At 59.5% G+C, this 16,162-nt stretch overlaps 1 protein-coding gene and 1 long non-coding RNA gene across 5 annotated transcripts in view; one reads left to right on the forward strand and one right to left on the reverse strand.

Annotated features, from left to right (window-relative positions):
* Man1c1 (mannosidase alpha class 1C member 1) overlaps positions 1 to 16,162 on the reverse strand; it is a 112,787-nt gene that overhangs the window by 10,486 nt on the left and 86,139 nt on the right. For all 3 annotated transcript variants that reach the window (XM_046469476.2, XM_046469478.2, XM_046469477.2), the window contains 4 exons: positions 12,512 to 12,606; positions 7,328 to 7,445; positions 3,730 to 3,823; positions 488 to 603 (listed from right to left, as the gene is read on the reverse strand). In XM_046469476.2, the coding sequence (XP_046325432.1) occupies positions 488 to 603; positions 3,730 to 3,823; positions 7,328 to 7,445; positions 12,512 to 12,606 (423 nt within the window). The remainder of the gene's footprint in view (positions 1 to 487; positions 604 to 3,729; positions 3,824 to 7,327; positions 7,446 to 12,511; positions 12,607 to 16,162) is intronic.
* On the forward strand, positions 8,102 to 11,914 carry LOC131423211 (uncharacterized). 2 transcript variants are annotated; one of them, XR_009224342.1, is made up of 3 exons: positions 8,176 to 8,482; positions 8,578 to 11,069; positions 11,451 to 11,914. It is a non-coding gene; the product is annotated as an uncharacterized LOC131423211 (long non-coding RNA). The 2 variants fall into 2 exon arrangements; XR_009224343.1 differs by lacking the exon at positions 11,451 to 11,914 and having other exon boundaries at positions 8,102 to 8,482; positions 8,578 to 10,176.

The raw sequence follows: 16,162 nt of genomic DNA on the forward strand, positions 1-16,162 counted from the left end.
CTCCACACATCCAGGAGGCTGCTCCCAACTTGGACATGCTAACTCTGTCACCTCTGGTTGGTGGGAAGATAGTTGAGGGTCTCGTTTTGGCAGCTGCCTTGGGAGCTCCCAGCCCCCAGTTTGGCTGCCCCTGGGCATTGGCACGTTCACTGAAGCACAGACATCATGGAGGAGGCGTGGGTTTTGGAACTGTGGTTTCTGAATCAGACTGACTGTCACTTCCTATGAGACCTTGCACAAAGACTTAACCTCCCGAGCTTGGGTTTCCAGGGGGGGGACAAGCTACTGCAGCCTGTTTCAGGGTGTTTGGGAGGAGTCTCGAGACTGACAGGCGCCACTGGGGACACTGCTTGTCCTTTCTCTCCCAGACCCTGGGGAGGGCTGAGCAAGCCTCCCGAGCTGGCCCCCTGCTGCCTGAGCACTCAGGGGACTGCGACAGCCAGCGGCTGATGACCAACCACCCGTGAAGAGCCCGGCGCCGTCTTACCTCCAGGGCCTCGTAGTACATGACTTTGGCCTCCGTGTCGGTCTTGGCGGACATCAGCCAGGATTTGATCAGATATTCATAAAAACTGTCCCCGAGTCCTCCGATGGAGACGTGGTCTGAGGGGGAAGAGGACAAGAACGTCACCGCCACCTGCCGCTGGCGGTGGGGGTGTGACGAGGGGGCACAGCTCTCAGTGGGCTTGGGTGGCGGGGGGCTGTGTGCAGGTGGAGGGAACCCCAAACGGGGCAGAGAAGACACAGGAAGGCCGGTGACACAGGAAGGCAGGGGTCTCGAGCGAGGTGTCGGGTGCCCAAGGGCTCCGGCTCTCCAGGGCTGGAGGTCCTTTTGCCGGCACTGGCTGAGGATGGCCGGTCCCCTGCCTATTAACTGTAAATGAGTCGCATTTCTTTAAAAGATGTTCCGGTGGCATGAAGTTCAGGGTTTTTATTGCCCAGTGACAACCATGGTGATTAACCGGGGCTGGTTCACAGAGGCCATGGAAGGAAGAGTCCAGCCTTCGTGTGGCCTCCAGCGCAGAGCCACTCCAGAAAGACGGAGCTCAACTCCAGCAAGTGGGGACACACTGAGCTCCAAGGAGCAGGGGGCAGAACCCGTGAAGACCTCTCCCTGCCCGAGGCCTGTGCCTGCTGGTCCCTGGACACAGAGGCCAGACTTGCCCTGGGGCGGGGCCTCGGGGCTGGTCGAGATCTGTCCACCCGGGAGGAAGATGGGCCCCTGAGGACCACCTGCCCACAGAAGCAAGACTGCGCTTGGCCCGTGCGCTCCCAAACCTAACAGCGGGAGGCAGAAAGGCCCCCAGTGGACTTGGCGAGGGACACACTTTAGAGATGGGAAGGGACATGAGGTGGTCTGAGGGGTGGGGACGGGCGCATGTCTTCGACTCCTCTGGAGGAGGGGAGGGAGAGAGGGAGGGAGAGTGGGGGCCCAGTATGTCCACGGTGTCCTACCATCTCCTGGGTGTCCGCCTCCGGCCAGGAGCTGAACTGTGTTATTTATAGCTCAACCTTCCAAAGCCCTGCAGGCCCGAGCACTGTGGGCCCATTTCCCAGATGGGAACACCACAGTGAGCCCAGGGAGCTGTCCAAGGCCACCTCACCAAGGCCTCACTTTCTGCCAAAGGGCAAAGAGAAAGATGCATAAAGAGGGGACAGGCGTGTAGAGGGACCCAAAGGCAGAGAGTCGCGATGGGTGGGACGGGAAAGGGGGTTGAGGGGAGGCCCGTCACACAGGAGCAGCCCCCAGGCCTTGCCCGCCCCTGTCCACAAGTAAATCCCGGCCCAGCAAAGGGTCTGGCTCTGAAGCAGCCCTGGCGAGAACCGGAACACGGAGAAACAGCACAGGATTGGGGCAGGTGGGGGGGGGTCCTTGGGGCTTAGCTACAGCGGGGAGGGAAGACCCCCTGACGGTGCCCGCCCGTCATCCTGGTGGGGGGCACAGCCCGACAGGCACGGGGTGCACGGCGGGGGGTGGAGGGCAGGCCCAGTGAGCCCATGACGGGCAGGTCTGTGCCAAGGAGACGTGGGGAAGGCCGCACGCCACACCGGGTGGACCCCTGGGCCTGGGCTGGTGCTCTCCCTGGGCCTTGGTATCCTTCTCCACTGTGCCTGGCCGACACCCTCACCGGCTCGGTGCAGCTTGGGTGTCACTAGGTCCAGGTTCCCATCTGGGGTTTGCAGGAGAGGGGAGCCCGGTCACCGGGTCTCATGGTGTTGGAGACAGGACTCTCCAAGAGTATGAGAGTCACCTTGCAGGTGGACTTGGCCCGAGTGGACAGCTCTCACTAGGAGGTCCGTCACTGGTTCCTGACCTTGTCACACTCTCATCACACCTGGTGGCAGGAGGCAGGGCCACAGGCCCAGGACTCTGCAGCATGGAGCTGGGAAGCGGCCAGGCGGAGCTGACAGGCACTCAGGCTCCCAGGCCCGGGGCCTCCCAGGGCCCTCCCTGAGGAAGCATGGGGTTCAGCAGCCAGGGGCCTAGCTGAGGGGCTGCGGACCTCTCCTTACGGTTCTCCGGGCTCTAAGGAGTCTCGGCCTGGTCTTGGCTGGGCCTGGGGCTGCCGGGAGCCAGGGGTTCACCGGGGCTTAGCAGGAGGCTCTTGGGCCTCTCCGTTACCAGGGGCAGCGAGCAGCCTGGGGGCGGGGGTTGGCAGCTGGGCCGCTGCAGCCCTGGCCCCCCCCCCCCATTTCTGTGGTTGCAAATGGATGCATAGCTCTCACCCTGCTGCCTGGGCTGACCCGAGGACTCGAAGGGAGAAATAGGCTGTGATCATCTGTGGGACACACACACGCCCCAGAAGAATCCCACAAAACCCCCAGAGGCCCTGAGATGATCCCGGCGCCGAGGCTGGGGGAGGAGGAGGCTGGCGCCGGATCAGCAGGGCTTGTGACCTTCCCTCGGCTCTTCAGCCGTCGCCGGCTCATATTTTATTAATGTGAAGCAATTTCCCATATGGGAGCGACCTTGCCCAGCCCCGTGGCCCCTGGCACAGGCAGAAAATAAAATCATGCCCCTCTGGGGTGTGTGTGGGGGTCCCCTCTAATTTGCGGAGGGAAAGGGTTGGCAGGGAGGCCACGGCCTCACCTCTCCCCGCAGGGTTTGCTGCCTGCCTGGGGAGCCCAGCTCTACCCTTGCAAGGAGAAGCCTCTGGAGGGCTGAACGGAACCCGCCTCCCGCCCCCTCCCTTCCTGGCCCACAGAAGCCTTCTCCCGCTCCTCTTCCACGACTCCGCTCTGGAGCCCTGAGATGCGCTCTCCCAGGCCGCACGCTGTTAGGCTCAGGTCTACTTTGCCCCTGAGCCCCTGACACACAGCCAGGGTTGGAGGCAGGGGACAGGGAGAGGGTTCACTGTGGGGCAGACAGAGGAGGTGGGGCCTCTGGGCAGGTCTGGGGAAGGCCCCAGAGGCAGTGCCCCCGGGACCTGCTACCATCCATTTGTGCTGACGGTGACCATGGGACAGGGCCTTGGTCAAGAGGGCACACTGGGGACGTGGCCTGCTCCTCCCAGATCCAGGCTTCTCAAAGGGACAGATCACGCAGACCTAGGAGACTCGCCCCCACGCCCTCACCCTAGCGTCCTCCCCAGCCCACTCAGTTTCAGTAGGTGGCCCTGAGCAGATGCCCGGCCGGGGACGTGGTAACCGTGCATTTCTCTCGTGGCCACATGCTGGGTCCTGGCCCTGGAGGTGGGCGGGGGGACGGCCCGACGTCTCTGTACTCACGTTGCTCCCAGTTCCCGGTCACTGGGCTGAGGAAGTTGGGGTAGAGGCCATAGGGCTTCTTCATCTCCCTGAGGACCCTGCGGATCTTCCTGACCTGCCGAGGGATGGACACCGCACCGCTTCACTCTCCTGAAGCTGACTGACCCCCAGCCCAGCGTGGAAGGGAGGCAGCTTCAGACTCAGGGGAGACCATTCCAGAGAGGCAGGAAGGAGAGGTGGCCAGAGGTGGCCACAGCTTGGACCTGTGCCCAGGGGCAGACCACGGCAGGACACGGCCATGGGGGGCCTGATCCACCACCTGTCCCCGGACTGCACAGGCCACCGCCTGCCCCTCCCCGACTTCCCCGATTGCATGCTGAAGTGAGGAAGTAGCATCCAACAGTAGTCACAGGGACCAGAGGAGGTGGGGGGTGGAGACGCTGGTCAGAGGATACACATTGTACAGGAGGAATGAGTTCAAGTGCTCTGCTGTTCAATGTGGGGACTCCAGTAACAATGTGTAACAATGTGTCCTGTTTGTGTAAATTGCTAAGAGAGTAAATTTTAAACTGCCCCCCAAGTAATAATAAGCAGGTGAAGTTTAAAAAGTAAAGGGCCAGGGTTGGGGCTGGGGCTCAGTGGTGGCGTGCCTGCCTCGTACTCATGAGGCCCTGGGTTCAAGCCTCAGCACTGCATAAAAATAAACAAATAAAAAATAAAGATATTGTGTCCATCTACAACTAAAAAATATTAAAAAAAAAAGAAAGAAAAGGGCCAGATATGGTGGCTCACACCTGTGATCCCAGCAATTTGGGAGGCAGAGGCAGGAGGAATCCAAGTTTGTAGCCAGCCTTGGCAACTCAGCAAGACTGTCTCAAAATTGAAACCATTCAAAAGGACTGGGGGTTGCTAGGGTGGTGGCTCAGTGGTAGAGCCCCTGCCCAGCATGTGTGAGGCACTGGGTTCGATTCTCAGCACTGCATATAAATAAATGAATAAAATAAAAGGCCATCAACAACTTAAAAAAAAAAAAAAATATATATATATATGATTGGAGCTAAGGGGTGCTCAGGGTTTAATCCCTTGCCCCCATACATACACAAAAAGGGACACAGCTGGGCACAGTGGCACAGACCTGTAATGCCAGAGACTCGGGAGGGTCAAGTTCGAGGCCAGCCTGAGCAACTTAGAGAAACCCTGTCTCAGAATAAAAACTAAAAAGGGCTGGGGGTGTGGCTCAGTGGTTGAGAATCGCTGGGTTTAATAAGTATTGCAAAAAAAAAAATGCTTAGCTAACAAATGAGTATATCTAATACTTAGGACTCATTTTGGGGAAAGGCCTGGACTCCTGAGTCCCCTGCACCCTAACTGGCAGTTGAGGGTTTTAACAGTGTCAAGAATAATAACAGCATCTGTTTCTCCACTCCGTTAAGACAGACAGACCCACTATGGACACCATCTCCCGCTCAGAGCCACCACCTACAAGATATCATGATCTCCGTGTAATGACAAGAAACCTGAGTCTCAGAGAGGTTCGGTGACTTGCCAAAGGCCAGTGGGTCTCAGGTTGCTGAGCCAGGACACTAGTCGGTCTGTCTGACCCCACTGACTGTACATCCTTGTGCTCCAGGGAGCAGCGGCTGAGTCCAAGATGGAAGGAGATGGTGACTACACAGCCACACCCAGCCGAGGCTGCCCCCGCTGCAGCGGGCAGGGGCTGGATCCCAGCCTTTGGGGCTGCGCAGGACAAGGGTGACAGGCGGAATTTAGGACTTTCTTCCTGGGTGGCTGCTCTCTGGCAGGGCTTTAAGTCCCACCCAGCACAAGATCCTCTGGGAAAGACCCTCAGGGACGACACTGGGGCCTGCTAATAGATTAATCCAGACGGTGTGGAGCCACGGGAGAAGCCTTTTAGCTGCAGACGGTTCTTCACCGTGGGGGGGGGGGTGGACAGCACTTGGCTTTGCCGCATCAGATTTCATGTCCATTTATGTTAATGGAGCCCATAATGGGGGACAGGAAGGTGCGATACCCGAGTTATTCTCGACTGTCCTGGGGGTGAGCAGAGAAACAGGCTAAATTAGCTCCCCTGGAGGGTATGGGCGCTTCTAGAATTTGGGCCAATTTGTTGACTGCCAAATAATTGCCTCTGTGGGAGGGTGTGACTGGGGATGAAAATAGCCAGAGTATGCAAATGTAGGGAGAAGAGACAGACAGATGGACCCCGGGAAAAGCCCACAGCCTGCTGCACTCAGCAGGTGCAGAAAGAGCCCGGGCTGGTATCTCAGCTTTATTGCTCACCAGCTGGTGGCCCTGGGAGCATTACGGAGCCTCTCTGAGCCTCAGGTTCCTCCTCTGTAAAATGGGGGTAGTGGAGAGATCTCCCTCCCAGGGCTCCTGAGGGGATCAGAGGGGGCACAGCTGCTCTGCACACAGCAGGTGCTCAGGCACTGGCAGCAATCATCCCAGAGGATCCCCACCAGCGTGAGCTCCTGTCTCGGCTCCTCCTGAGCTGTCAGAGCTTCCTGGAGGAGCCTGGCTCAAGGGCCCTGGGAGCCGGGAGGCTGGTGCAAGGCCCCGAGGTGGGAAAAGGATCGGGAAGCCAGAGCCTCGGGATGGGATTGGGCGCATCCCAGGAGCGCTCAAGGGCCCTCCTGGCAGACAGGCTCAACAGGAGGAGCGCGTCTCTGACGGCAGCAGGTGGGTTAAGGGTGGTGGTGAGCGCCGGTCACGGGCAGCCATCAAGGGGCTGAGAAGCTCCCCTCCCCCGTCTCCAGGACACGCTGAGTCAGCAGTGGTCCCCAACCTGGCACCCAGGAGCGCATGGGCGTGGGTTACCATGCAGACTCCAGCACCAGGTGATGGTCTGAGGCCAGCTGGTGACTCCACCCTGAAAGCCACCAGGGAGAAGTGCCACTCTGTCACCTCCCATCCCCTCGCCAGTCTACTAGGATGACATTCTAGAGGTTTGGGGAGTGGGGGGCCCCAAAAGGCCATCCTTGAGGACTTTGGAGGACTCTGGCAGGCAGGGCTTCCATCTCCCGGGGGGACTCAGAAGGGGTCAGAGCTGTCACAGCCTGAGTGCCACCTGAGTGTGTGTGCGTGCCCACTTTTCTTCTTTGGGTATAGGGTCAGACCTACAGGGGCACTTCCAGTGGGGACTGCAGCACTGAGGAAGGACCCCTCCTGAGGGCTCTCCAGAAGGGCCAGGTGCGGGTCACTGTCAGGACTGGTCGCTGGCCTGGATGCTACCTCTCAATACCCTGTGGCCTTGGATAGCTGAGAGCTGTGAGGAGGGACAACGTGGGCGTCGGCCAGGGACAGGAATCTCTTGCCAGCTGCTGTCAGTGAGAGCCAGCTGGGTGTCTGGGAGGGAGTGCAGAGGATCGCACTCGGAAAAGCTAAACGTCCCTGGAAAGGGGGCGGTGCGCCAGTGGCCAGCTCCTGCCGAGGCGAGGCCGAGCCCGGGTTCCTGCTGTACTTTCTGCAGATTTCACAGTTCAGAGATTGGTGCCCAAGCCGGCATGTGTCGGGGCACAGCTCCTTCCTGGCACTGGCCTCTGCTCTCTGAGGGGAGAAGAGGCGGGGGTGCTGTCTTGGGGGGAGAGGGGCAACTTGCCTTTTCTGCGAAGATCTGGTTGCCAGAGAGCTCGGTGAGGTGCAGGAACTCGAGGTGCAGAGACCCACACTCGGCCAGGATGCTGCTGCCGCCCGTGGAGGCCCAGCCCCAGTTCCCCCTGAAAACACAGAACCAGCCACGGTCACCCCTGCGGGCCAGGCGGCACCCTGGGGTGGGGTCACCTGCAGTGTGGCCGGCACTGCGCTACGTAATCCCACTGAATCTCTCTGGCCCCGTTTTGTCGACGAGGACAATGTAGTGGGCGAGGTTAGGTGACTTGCCGAAGGTCATTTGAACCCAGGCCCGACTGACTCTAAATATCGGGTTCTATCATCAAGCAGCCCCTGTGAGACTTGGGGGCCCGAGATCTGGCACTCAGGTAGGGTAAATTTGCAGGTGACATTGACAAAGTCATCAGGACACACTAAGATCCCACGGAGCATTCTCCCTTCGCTGGGGGAAAACGGAGGTGCCGGGCTTGGGTCTGGAGGAGGCAGATGCAGGGCAGGGACCCCACCTGGGTCCCCCCTCTCCCCACTCTGTCGGTCCCGCTCCAGGACACACACTGGCTCTGGTGTGGAATTTCCTGGGACCTCCACGTGATGGTCAGCTCCTGGTATGGCCATGACCCTGGAGCTGTGGGGCTGGGGGAAGCCTGGGGTGGGAGTGGACGTTCCTCCGCCTGACCATGTGCTCCTCCTGACCATGTGCTCCTCCTGAACCCCGCAGGGAAGCCGCGCTGTGGCCCTCCAGCTCGCCAAGCGGCCCCGACAGCCGGGCAGGCTCCCGAGCCGCGGCGGAGCAAGGGCTCAGTCAGTCCTCACCGCTGCCCTTCCGTGGTTGAGGAACCAGGTAGAGGGCACTATGTCACCTGCCTGAGCTCACCCCTCGAGCGCAGCAGCTGGGACCTGAAGCTCGGGTTAACCATTAACCTCCTCCCTGGGGTCAGGAGCCGGGTGCAGGTCCCAGCGTGTGCTGGAAACCCGGTCAGCATGGGGCACCTCGGTCCCCACACTCCTCCACCGGGGACGGAGGATACCTCCTGCTCGGTCTCTGGGCCTGAGACTTGGTGGGGATTAGGAGAGGAGGAGGGTGTGGAAGAGGGTGGCCTTGGAGTTGGAGTCAGTGTTTTTACTGCTGTGACCCAAAGACCTGGTAAGGACCACGTGGGAGAGTAAAGGTTGGTTTGGGGCTCACGGGTTCAGAGGTCTCTGTTCAAATGCGGCCGGCTTCCTTTCTCTGGTCCCAAGATGAGGCAAAACATCATGGCAGAGGGTGTGGCAGAGGAAAACATCTCAGGACATGGCCGTCAGGAAGCAGAGAGAGAGCGCCACTCACCAGGACAAAATATATCCAGAGGCACATCCCAGCCACCGGCCTCCGCCAGCCCTGCCCGGCCTGCCTGCAGCTGGACCCAGGGGGTCCCTTCAGGAAGATCCACGCACTGACCAGGGCAAGGCTCTCCTGACCCCATCATGTCACCTCTCCGCTCTCGTCTCACACACGACCTTCTGAGGACATCTAAACCGTGACACTGGGCAAGCGGTCTCCTCTCCCAGGGCCTCAGTCCCCTGTGTCCTGTGGTTATCTACCTGTTGGACCTTCAGGATAACCAGGGGCCTGGGGACTCTTCAGGGATCCTGTGGAGGACGGGAGCCAGGAATTGGCCCCTACCTGTCCTTTTTTTTTTCCCCCAGGGACATGACTTGGGAAGGGATAGGGATGGGGAGGTCATTGTCTGCCAACGGGGTGGGGCTGGGGCTCCCCCGGGGCGGTCCTTCTCCTCTCTAAGCCCTGGTCTTGGACCTGGGTGGTTTCTGGGGACGGCAGGGAAGCTCACAACCTCTCAGCTGCTGGGAGCAGAGGGGAAGGCTTGGGTTTCGAGATCTCTGGGGTCAGGGAACCTCAACAAATGCAGAGACAACTACCCCCTGAGTCCCATTGTGGCTTCCCTGGGCATTTCCCTGACATGGGGCGGGGGTGGGGAGGAGAGGGAGGACAGAACAGGAGGGGACACTTTGTTCCAGCTTACTGAGCCCCCGTGGCGTGCTGGGCGCTGACCTGAGCCATCTGCATCATGACCCCTTTAAGACCCACAGGTGAAGCCTCATTAATCCCCAGGAGGAAATGAAGACCCCAGCGGGAAGGGGAGGTCCATGGTCAGAGCCACGAGGTGCGGAGGTGGGGCTCACACTGTGGTCCTCTGGGACATCTACCCTCAGATGGTCTCCAAATGCCCTGGAGGGAAAGAGGGAGCTGTCCCCTCCTGTCCTCTCTGTTCCTCTTACCCCAGGCCAGGTGGCATCTTGTTCTAGCTTGGAGCTCAGCAGAGGGCTTCCTGACGAGTGGGGGCTTCCTGGCCTCCCAGGGGTCCACCTGGGCCTCCTGCCTTCCCTCCTGCCCCTCCTGCTGACCGGGCCACCAGGGTTCCTGTGGTGGGGTTTCCTGGTGCACAGGTAGGGCCCGGCCTGGGTGGGACGAGCAGGTGGCTGGTGACTTTCCTCTCTCCTGCCTGGCTTCAAACGTTGGTCCCCTCAGTCCCAGGTGGTGCCCTCAAGCAGGTGGGCTCCCTTCCTAGGCCTGTTTCTCCTCCCTTAAATCCTGGGCCCGTGCCTCAGAGTCATGTGAGGTATGAATCACGCACGTTCTTATTGTCCTTTTATCACCATAGGATTGTGCACATGTGGATCATCTGTCACTTATTACCATTGTTCATAAATTCCTAATCCAGGGGGGCTGGGCTGGGGCTCAGTGGCAGAGCACTTGCCTGGCATGTGTGAGGCCCTGGGTTCGATTCTCAGCTCCTCATATAAATGAATAAAACAAAGGTCCATCAACAATTTAAAAAATTCCTGATCCAGGCCAGGTGGCTGTGATTATCTTATTGTACCTTCACATCCAACTTCAGAAACACTTAAGCTCAAAGGGGGAGACCCTTTTCTTTTTTTTTTGGTACCAGGGATTGAACCCAGGGGCACTTAACCACTGAGCCACATCCGTAGCCATTTTTCGTATTCTATTTAGAGACAGGGTCTTGCTGAGTTGCTAAGGGCCTTGCTAAGTTGCTGAGGCTGGCTTTGAACTCTCTGATCCTCCTGCCTCAGCCTCCCGAGTCGCTGGGGTGATAGGCGTGTGCCACCATGCCCGGCTGGGAGACACTTTTCTAAGGTCACACAGCAAGGAGTAGAGCAGGTGAAGCTGGATCCAAATCCAAATCTTAAGGACTTTGCGCCCTAAAGGCATGTGCTCTGGGCAGCATCCCAGAGATCAGGGTGTCCTCGGGTCAGCCCTGTGAGCCAAGTGCCCGGGAGGAAGCTCTGCCCTCCTCTTCTAGCCTTGTAAGCTCAGGTATTGTGTCCCCTCCCCTGGCAAATGGGGCTACTCCACAATGCCCCCCGCCCACCCTGGCTAAAGTTCCTGCTTTAAGGGTAATCCTTAACCCCAGAGCCAGAGAAAACTGGATTTTAATTCTAACTTCATCTGACTGCTGTGTAACCTCAGGAAAATTGCCATACTTCTCTGAGCCTCAGTTTCTTTGCTGGAAAAATGGGATCCATGTGGCCGCTGAGAGGTTCAGGAATCCACGTCACGTGCTGGCATCGTGCCTGACACACAGTGAATGCCCAGTAGCTATTTGCAATGATGAAGATGTGTACATGCGGGTGTGGCAGAAGAGGCCAGCACTTGCATGTGGGTGCGTGTGCCCACATGTGGACGTGGTGCCCGTGACAAAGGCTGGCTTGTGAGTCTGAGCCTTTACGATTTGTACGGGGGGGGGGGGGGGGACAGTGGGGCTGGTGCATGAGGCTCCGCGTGAAAGAGACAGTGAGAGGTGGACTCGGCCACAGAAGGCCTTGGACTGGCCACTGTCACGTCCCAGATAGTCCAGTGGTCCATGCAGGTTACTGGTCATGGCCGGCTCTGCCCCGTCTCCCAGGCCTGCCTGGGCGATGGCCGTCCCCTGCCTGGAGTGCGGGGTGAGGCCTCCCTCCCTGAGCTCCCCACGAAGAGCCCTGCCCAGGGCAGGGCGGCAGTGGGGTCCAGCCCCCACCAGCAGGCCCTCTCCAAGGAGCACCAGCAGCACTGGCCACGTGCACGGTCACTCTCCCGTTTTTACCCACAGACTCCTGCCCAGAAAACGAGGGAAGCCCGGGAAGGAGAGATGCCCGGCAGCAGCCGGAAGCACCGGCGCCTCCTTGGCCAGGACCCAGGGTCCGTGTGGCCTGGGCTGTGCTGAGGGGCTGGGTCAGCGAGCAGGCCAGGGCTGGGCCCCGAGGCGGAGCACAGGTCCAGTCCAGACCCAGGCAGAGGGGGCCGGGGGACAGTGGCCGCGTCTCTCCAGGATCAGTGTTTGTGCAAGAGGAAGCCGAGCTGAGGTCCCAGCATCAGCTCTGGGGAGTCGGTCCTGGCACGGAGCCGAGCATCCATCGGCCCTGACGGTCCCTCCCTGGCCTGATGGCCCCCAGGGGTGCTCCCCCACAGAGGACAGTCGGTGAGGGCACTCAGCACGCCAAGGCCTCTCCTCTGGGCACAGCTGGAGAAGCGGTAGGACGGGGTGGGAGCCCTGGGCTGGGGTGCGGTGGCTGAGCTCCGTGGGGACGAGCACCTGAGACCAGAGCTCCCCTCGGGAGAAGGGGTGGGGCCTGGGGGACGGAGCGGCCACAGCCTCCCTCCCGTTTGGGTGTGTCAGAGGGCCTCAGGATGGACCCTCGCAGCACAGGGACAGGGCCTGGGGCCCCTGGAGAGCAGGGTTCTGTCCTGGGGAGAGCCAGGGTCCTGAGACCCCTTGGCAGCTTTGGGCACCTGCCCCAGGGAGGGGGATGAGGTGCAGCGAGGGTCTGGGCCGACCTGGAGACCGCTGGGAGAGGTCAGCTCCGGGCGGCCTGAACCTGAGCGCCAGGCTGGGTGACAGACACCTGCCTAGGAAAGTCCTTGGCTAAGGTAGATGTCACCAGGCCACGGACTCCTTTGACTTCCAAGATTGGCACTGCCCTCTCCCTGGGCCTCAGTTTCCACATCTGTGAAGAACAGATGGGACACAGGTGACGGCCAGGAACCCACTTCCCTCTGTCTGCCAACTGCCCCGAGGCCGCCTCACCAGACTGCCCCCCAGACAAGGCTCAGACAGTGGGCGAGCTGCCGCGGCACCTGAGGCCCAGCGTGGGCAAGGACAGGGCGTCCTACCTTTTGAAGTTCACGACGCTCTTGGGGATCCCCGTGGGCGTGTTGAAGGCCGGCAGCAGCTTCTCCCCGAGCTGGATGGCCTTGCTGCGGAACACCTGGGCGACAGGACCACGGGCATCACGTCAGGAGGGCGGGCGGTCACTCCAGGAGGCCACTGCTGCAGGGTGCGCCTTCCCCGGGCTGCGGGCCCAGATGGGGAGGTGACGCTCCTGGACTCTGCAGGCAGCCAGCCCAGGTGGCAGCCTGGACCCGCAAAGGACAGGCCCCGTGGGGGTATGGGGTGAGAGGAAAGTTAACCATTGGACAGCGTTCGCCACAGGGTCCGGGCTGGGAGGAAGGACTGTCCCTCTGATTAGAGGTAGTGGGAAGATGGAAGGAAAGCAGTCGGCTGCTCCCTGTCCACACAAAGACCCGGCAGGTGGGGCGGTCACCAATGGTCAGTGCCGCCCACTCTGTGGACACAGTGTCACAGCGGGGGATGGCAGTGTGACCTGCATCTGCTCACTGTTTCCATTAGACACAGGGATGGAGGGCGCGGGACCCCTGTCCCCACCACCCACATGCAGGAAGCTCCTAGGCTTTAGGTCCTGCCGGAGGCGCCAAACCGTCCCTCTGAAAGTCCAGGGTGACTCAAAAGGCCCGTGACCTTCTGCCGCGGCAGTTTCTCTCCCAGCAATTTATTCTACAGGAATAAATAATCAAGAGCGTTGCAAAGATTTAACTTTACGACTATTTACTCTGGCACTGTTTAGAATAGCTCGGGGACAGGAACACCCAGGTCTGGGCAGGTGGTTGAATTATGGCTTTCATGTCATGGAGCGCCACGCAGCCACCGAGACGATGCTGTCCGAGGACACATGGCAAAGAAAGGGTTTTTAACATGCTTAGAGGAAAATAGTGTATTTCAACTTCAAAAAATCATTCATATGTGGATGTATGAAAAAAAGGAAGAAAATACACCAAAATATAAATAACATTCTTCTCAGAGGGGTAAACTTATGGACAAGCTTTAGATTCTTCTTTTGGTTTATCTATTTTCTGTGAAATTAAAAAAATATTGATTTTCTTTGAGACGGGGAGTCTCACGATTGCCCAGACTGGCCTCAAGCCATCCTCCTGCCTCAGCCTCCAGAGCAGCTGGGACTACAGGTGTGCACCATACTATGCATGGCTTGTGCAATCTTTACTAAAAAAAGAAGCCTCCATATCTGCAGTTGTGTGTTCATGGAATCCACAAACTGCAGGTGAAAAATATTAAAAACATATGCATCTGTATGGAACACGTACAGACTTTTGTCCCTCGTCATCATTCCCTACATGTCACAGTGGACACAGCATTTACATTGTATTAAGTGTTACAAGGAATGAGGGTGGTCGTGGGTTCACTCATACACCAGGCCATTTTTCTATCAGGGCTTGAGCATCCATGGAATTAGGCACCTGTGGGGGTTCAGGCCCAATGTCCTCAGACACGGAGGGAAGACAGTTTTTAATGTCACTTATTTTGGACAGATGAGACTCAAGACCCTAAGCAATAGCTCCTGGTGTCTTGTCACCTTGGAGCTGGGACAGCCCAGTTTGCTGACCTCCTATGGTTTTAAAACAACCCTTGTCAAGTCCTCCCTGTGACCAAAAACTCACAGGCCACGCTGGTGCACGCCTGCAATCCCAGTGGCTCAGGAGGCTGAGGCAGGAGGATCATGAGTTCAAGGCCAGCCTCAGCAACTTGTCGAGGCCCTAAGTGACTTAAAATAAAAAGTAAAAAGGTCCGGGGATGTGGCTCGGTGGTTGAGCACCTCTGGGTGCACTGGGAAGTGGGGAGGGATCTCCCAACGCTCTGGGTACGGGGTTTGAGGCCTCCGAGGGTGGGGCAGTCCTCGCTCTGAGGAGGAGGGAAGGGCTGCGTGGGGCTGGCAGCCACGGACCAGAGAAGATAATACTGTCCAGCACCCGACGGTGGGGCCCCCAAGTGGGCCCTGGGACCAGCCACATCCGAGTGCAGGGGCTCGTGGCTCCACAGAACCGCGGGGCCTGCCCTCGGGGGCCTCTAGTCTTGGCCCGGCTGAAGCCACGGTGCAGTGCTCTGAAGGCCCTGGGTCTCCGGGAGGCTCCTCATCTCTTGTTTGACCCCAGGGGCTGCAGCAGTGAGCAAAGGAGCCCCCAGAGCTCCAGCAGATGTGAGGACACGGCAGCTGTCGGACCGTCTTGGTCCCGAGGACGCCAAGCTCGCCAGTGAACCACGTCCCCTCCTTTGAGAGGCCCCAGAAGCCTCGCTGCTGGCAGGGCGGGGGGCTGCGTGAGTGAGGACAGGAGTGAGCCCCTGGGGACAGAAGGCGGGTCCCCCACCCCGGCCATCTTGGAAGGAGTGAGACGCACTGGTGTCCTGTCCACACACCGTCAGTCCTTGCCGTGACTTGGGAAGGTGCTGACCCACTTTGAGGATGGGACAACTGAGTCTCAGAACCGATGTTCCCAAAGCTGCAGAGCTAAGTGGCTCGCTCCAGGACAGGGGTGGGAGAGGCCAGCATGGGTACACCCTGTCCAGTGGGAAGGGCACCGGGGGGGCCCTGAGGGCTCTTTCCAGTGGCCACTCAGCAGCTGTGTGACCCTGTCCTGTCTCTGAGCCTTGGTTTCCCCGTCTGCCCCCACGGTGGGGGCCGGCACCCTGGCTGCCTCCCAAGGCTTTCTGGCAATCAGCTGGGGCTGTCCGGGACTGAGCGTGCCCCCATCGCTGGGCACTGCCTGGTCACGCTGCCTTCTCAGAACGCCTGGTCTCGGCAAGACTGGTCAGGGCCACACAGGGGTCTCCAGCGGCTTCCTCTGAAGGCAGCCTCAGCCTAGGAGGAGTCTTGGGGGCCTCAACACCGATTCCACAAATACTCATGGGAAACATTAAAGAACGGAGAGACCACGTCAGGCTGAGAGAGGACGGAGGGAGGCCCAGGCAGGTGTGGCTGAGCCCTGGTGACAACTAGTGACAGGAGAACCACGGGGTCAGGAGTCAGGCCCAGCACCCCCTTCAGTGGCTCAGGGACGTGAGTCTTAGTTTCCACATCTGCAAGTCACTGATAACCCTTATCAGCCACCTATGCCACGAGGCCACCAGCCTGACCCACGGACCCCCAAACCAGCCCCATGAGCCCCAAGCAGCTGCCATCCCACCCTCCCTTGCATCCCCTCTCCCCACCACAGCCAGCCAGGGAGACGGCAAAGACTTGTGAAGCATGAGTGCCTGTTTCCTGCTCCTTCTGTCATTTTCCTGTCCTGAGGTTTTCAAATAAAATTCAGTCTTCGGGTGGCTCAAAGCCGAGGGCTCTGTCTACAATTTTTTTTTGACAAATTGGTACAAGCAGTAATCTCTGCTGAGGGGATTAGGCTTGACGGAGAGAGGCCCGGAGCAACTGGGGAGATAAAGCTCTGTCGCCTCTAAACTCCCGACTGTGGCCCTGCCCTGCAGACAGCAGCGTGGGGGGGGGGGTCTTGCTGTGGCTGCCCGGCCCACCTCCGGCTCCCCCGGCCCACGTCCCTGGGTGCAGGGGAGGGGGCTGAGCACCCGGCCCCAGCGCAGGGACCTGCTGGGCCACAGGGAACACCCACCCAGTGACCCGAGTTCTGGGGACAGTGCCCACCTCACCGCCTGACACCAGGGCT

Source organism: Marmota monax, unplaced genomic scaffold, assembly GCF_021218885.2.
Source record: "Marmota monax isolate L192 unplaced genomic scaffold, Marmota_monax_Labrador192_F-V1.1 WCK01_AAM20220418_F8-fsc00008, whole genome shotgun sequence".
Taxonomy (NCBI): Eukaryota; Metazoa; Chordata; class Mammalia; order Rodentia; family Sciuridae; genus Marmota; species Marmota monax.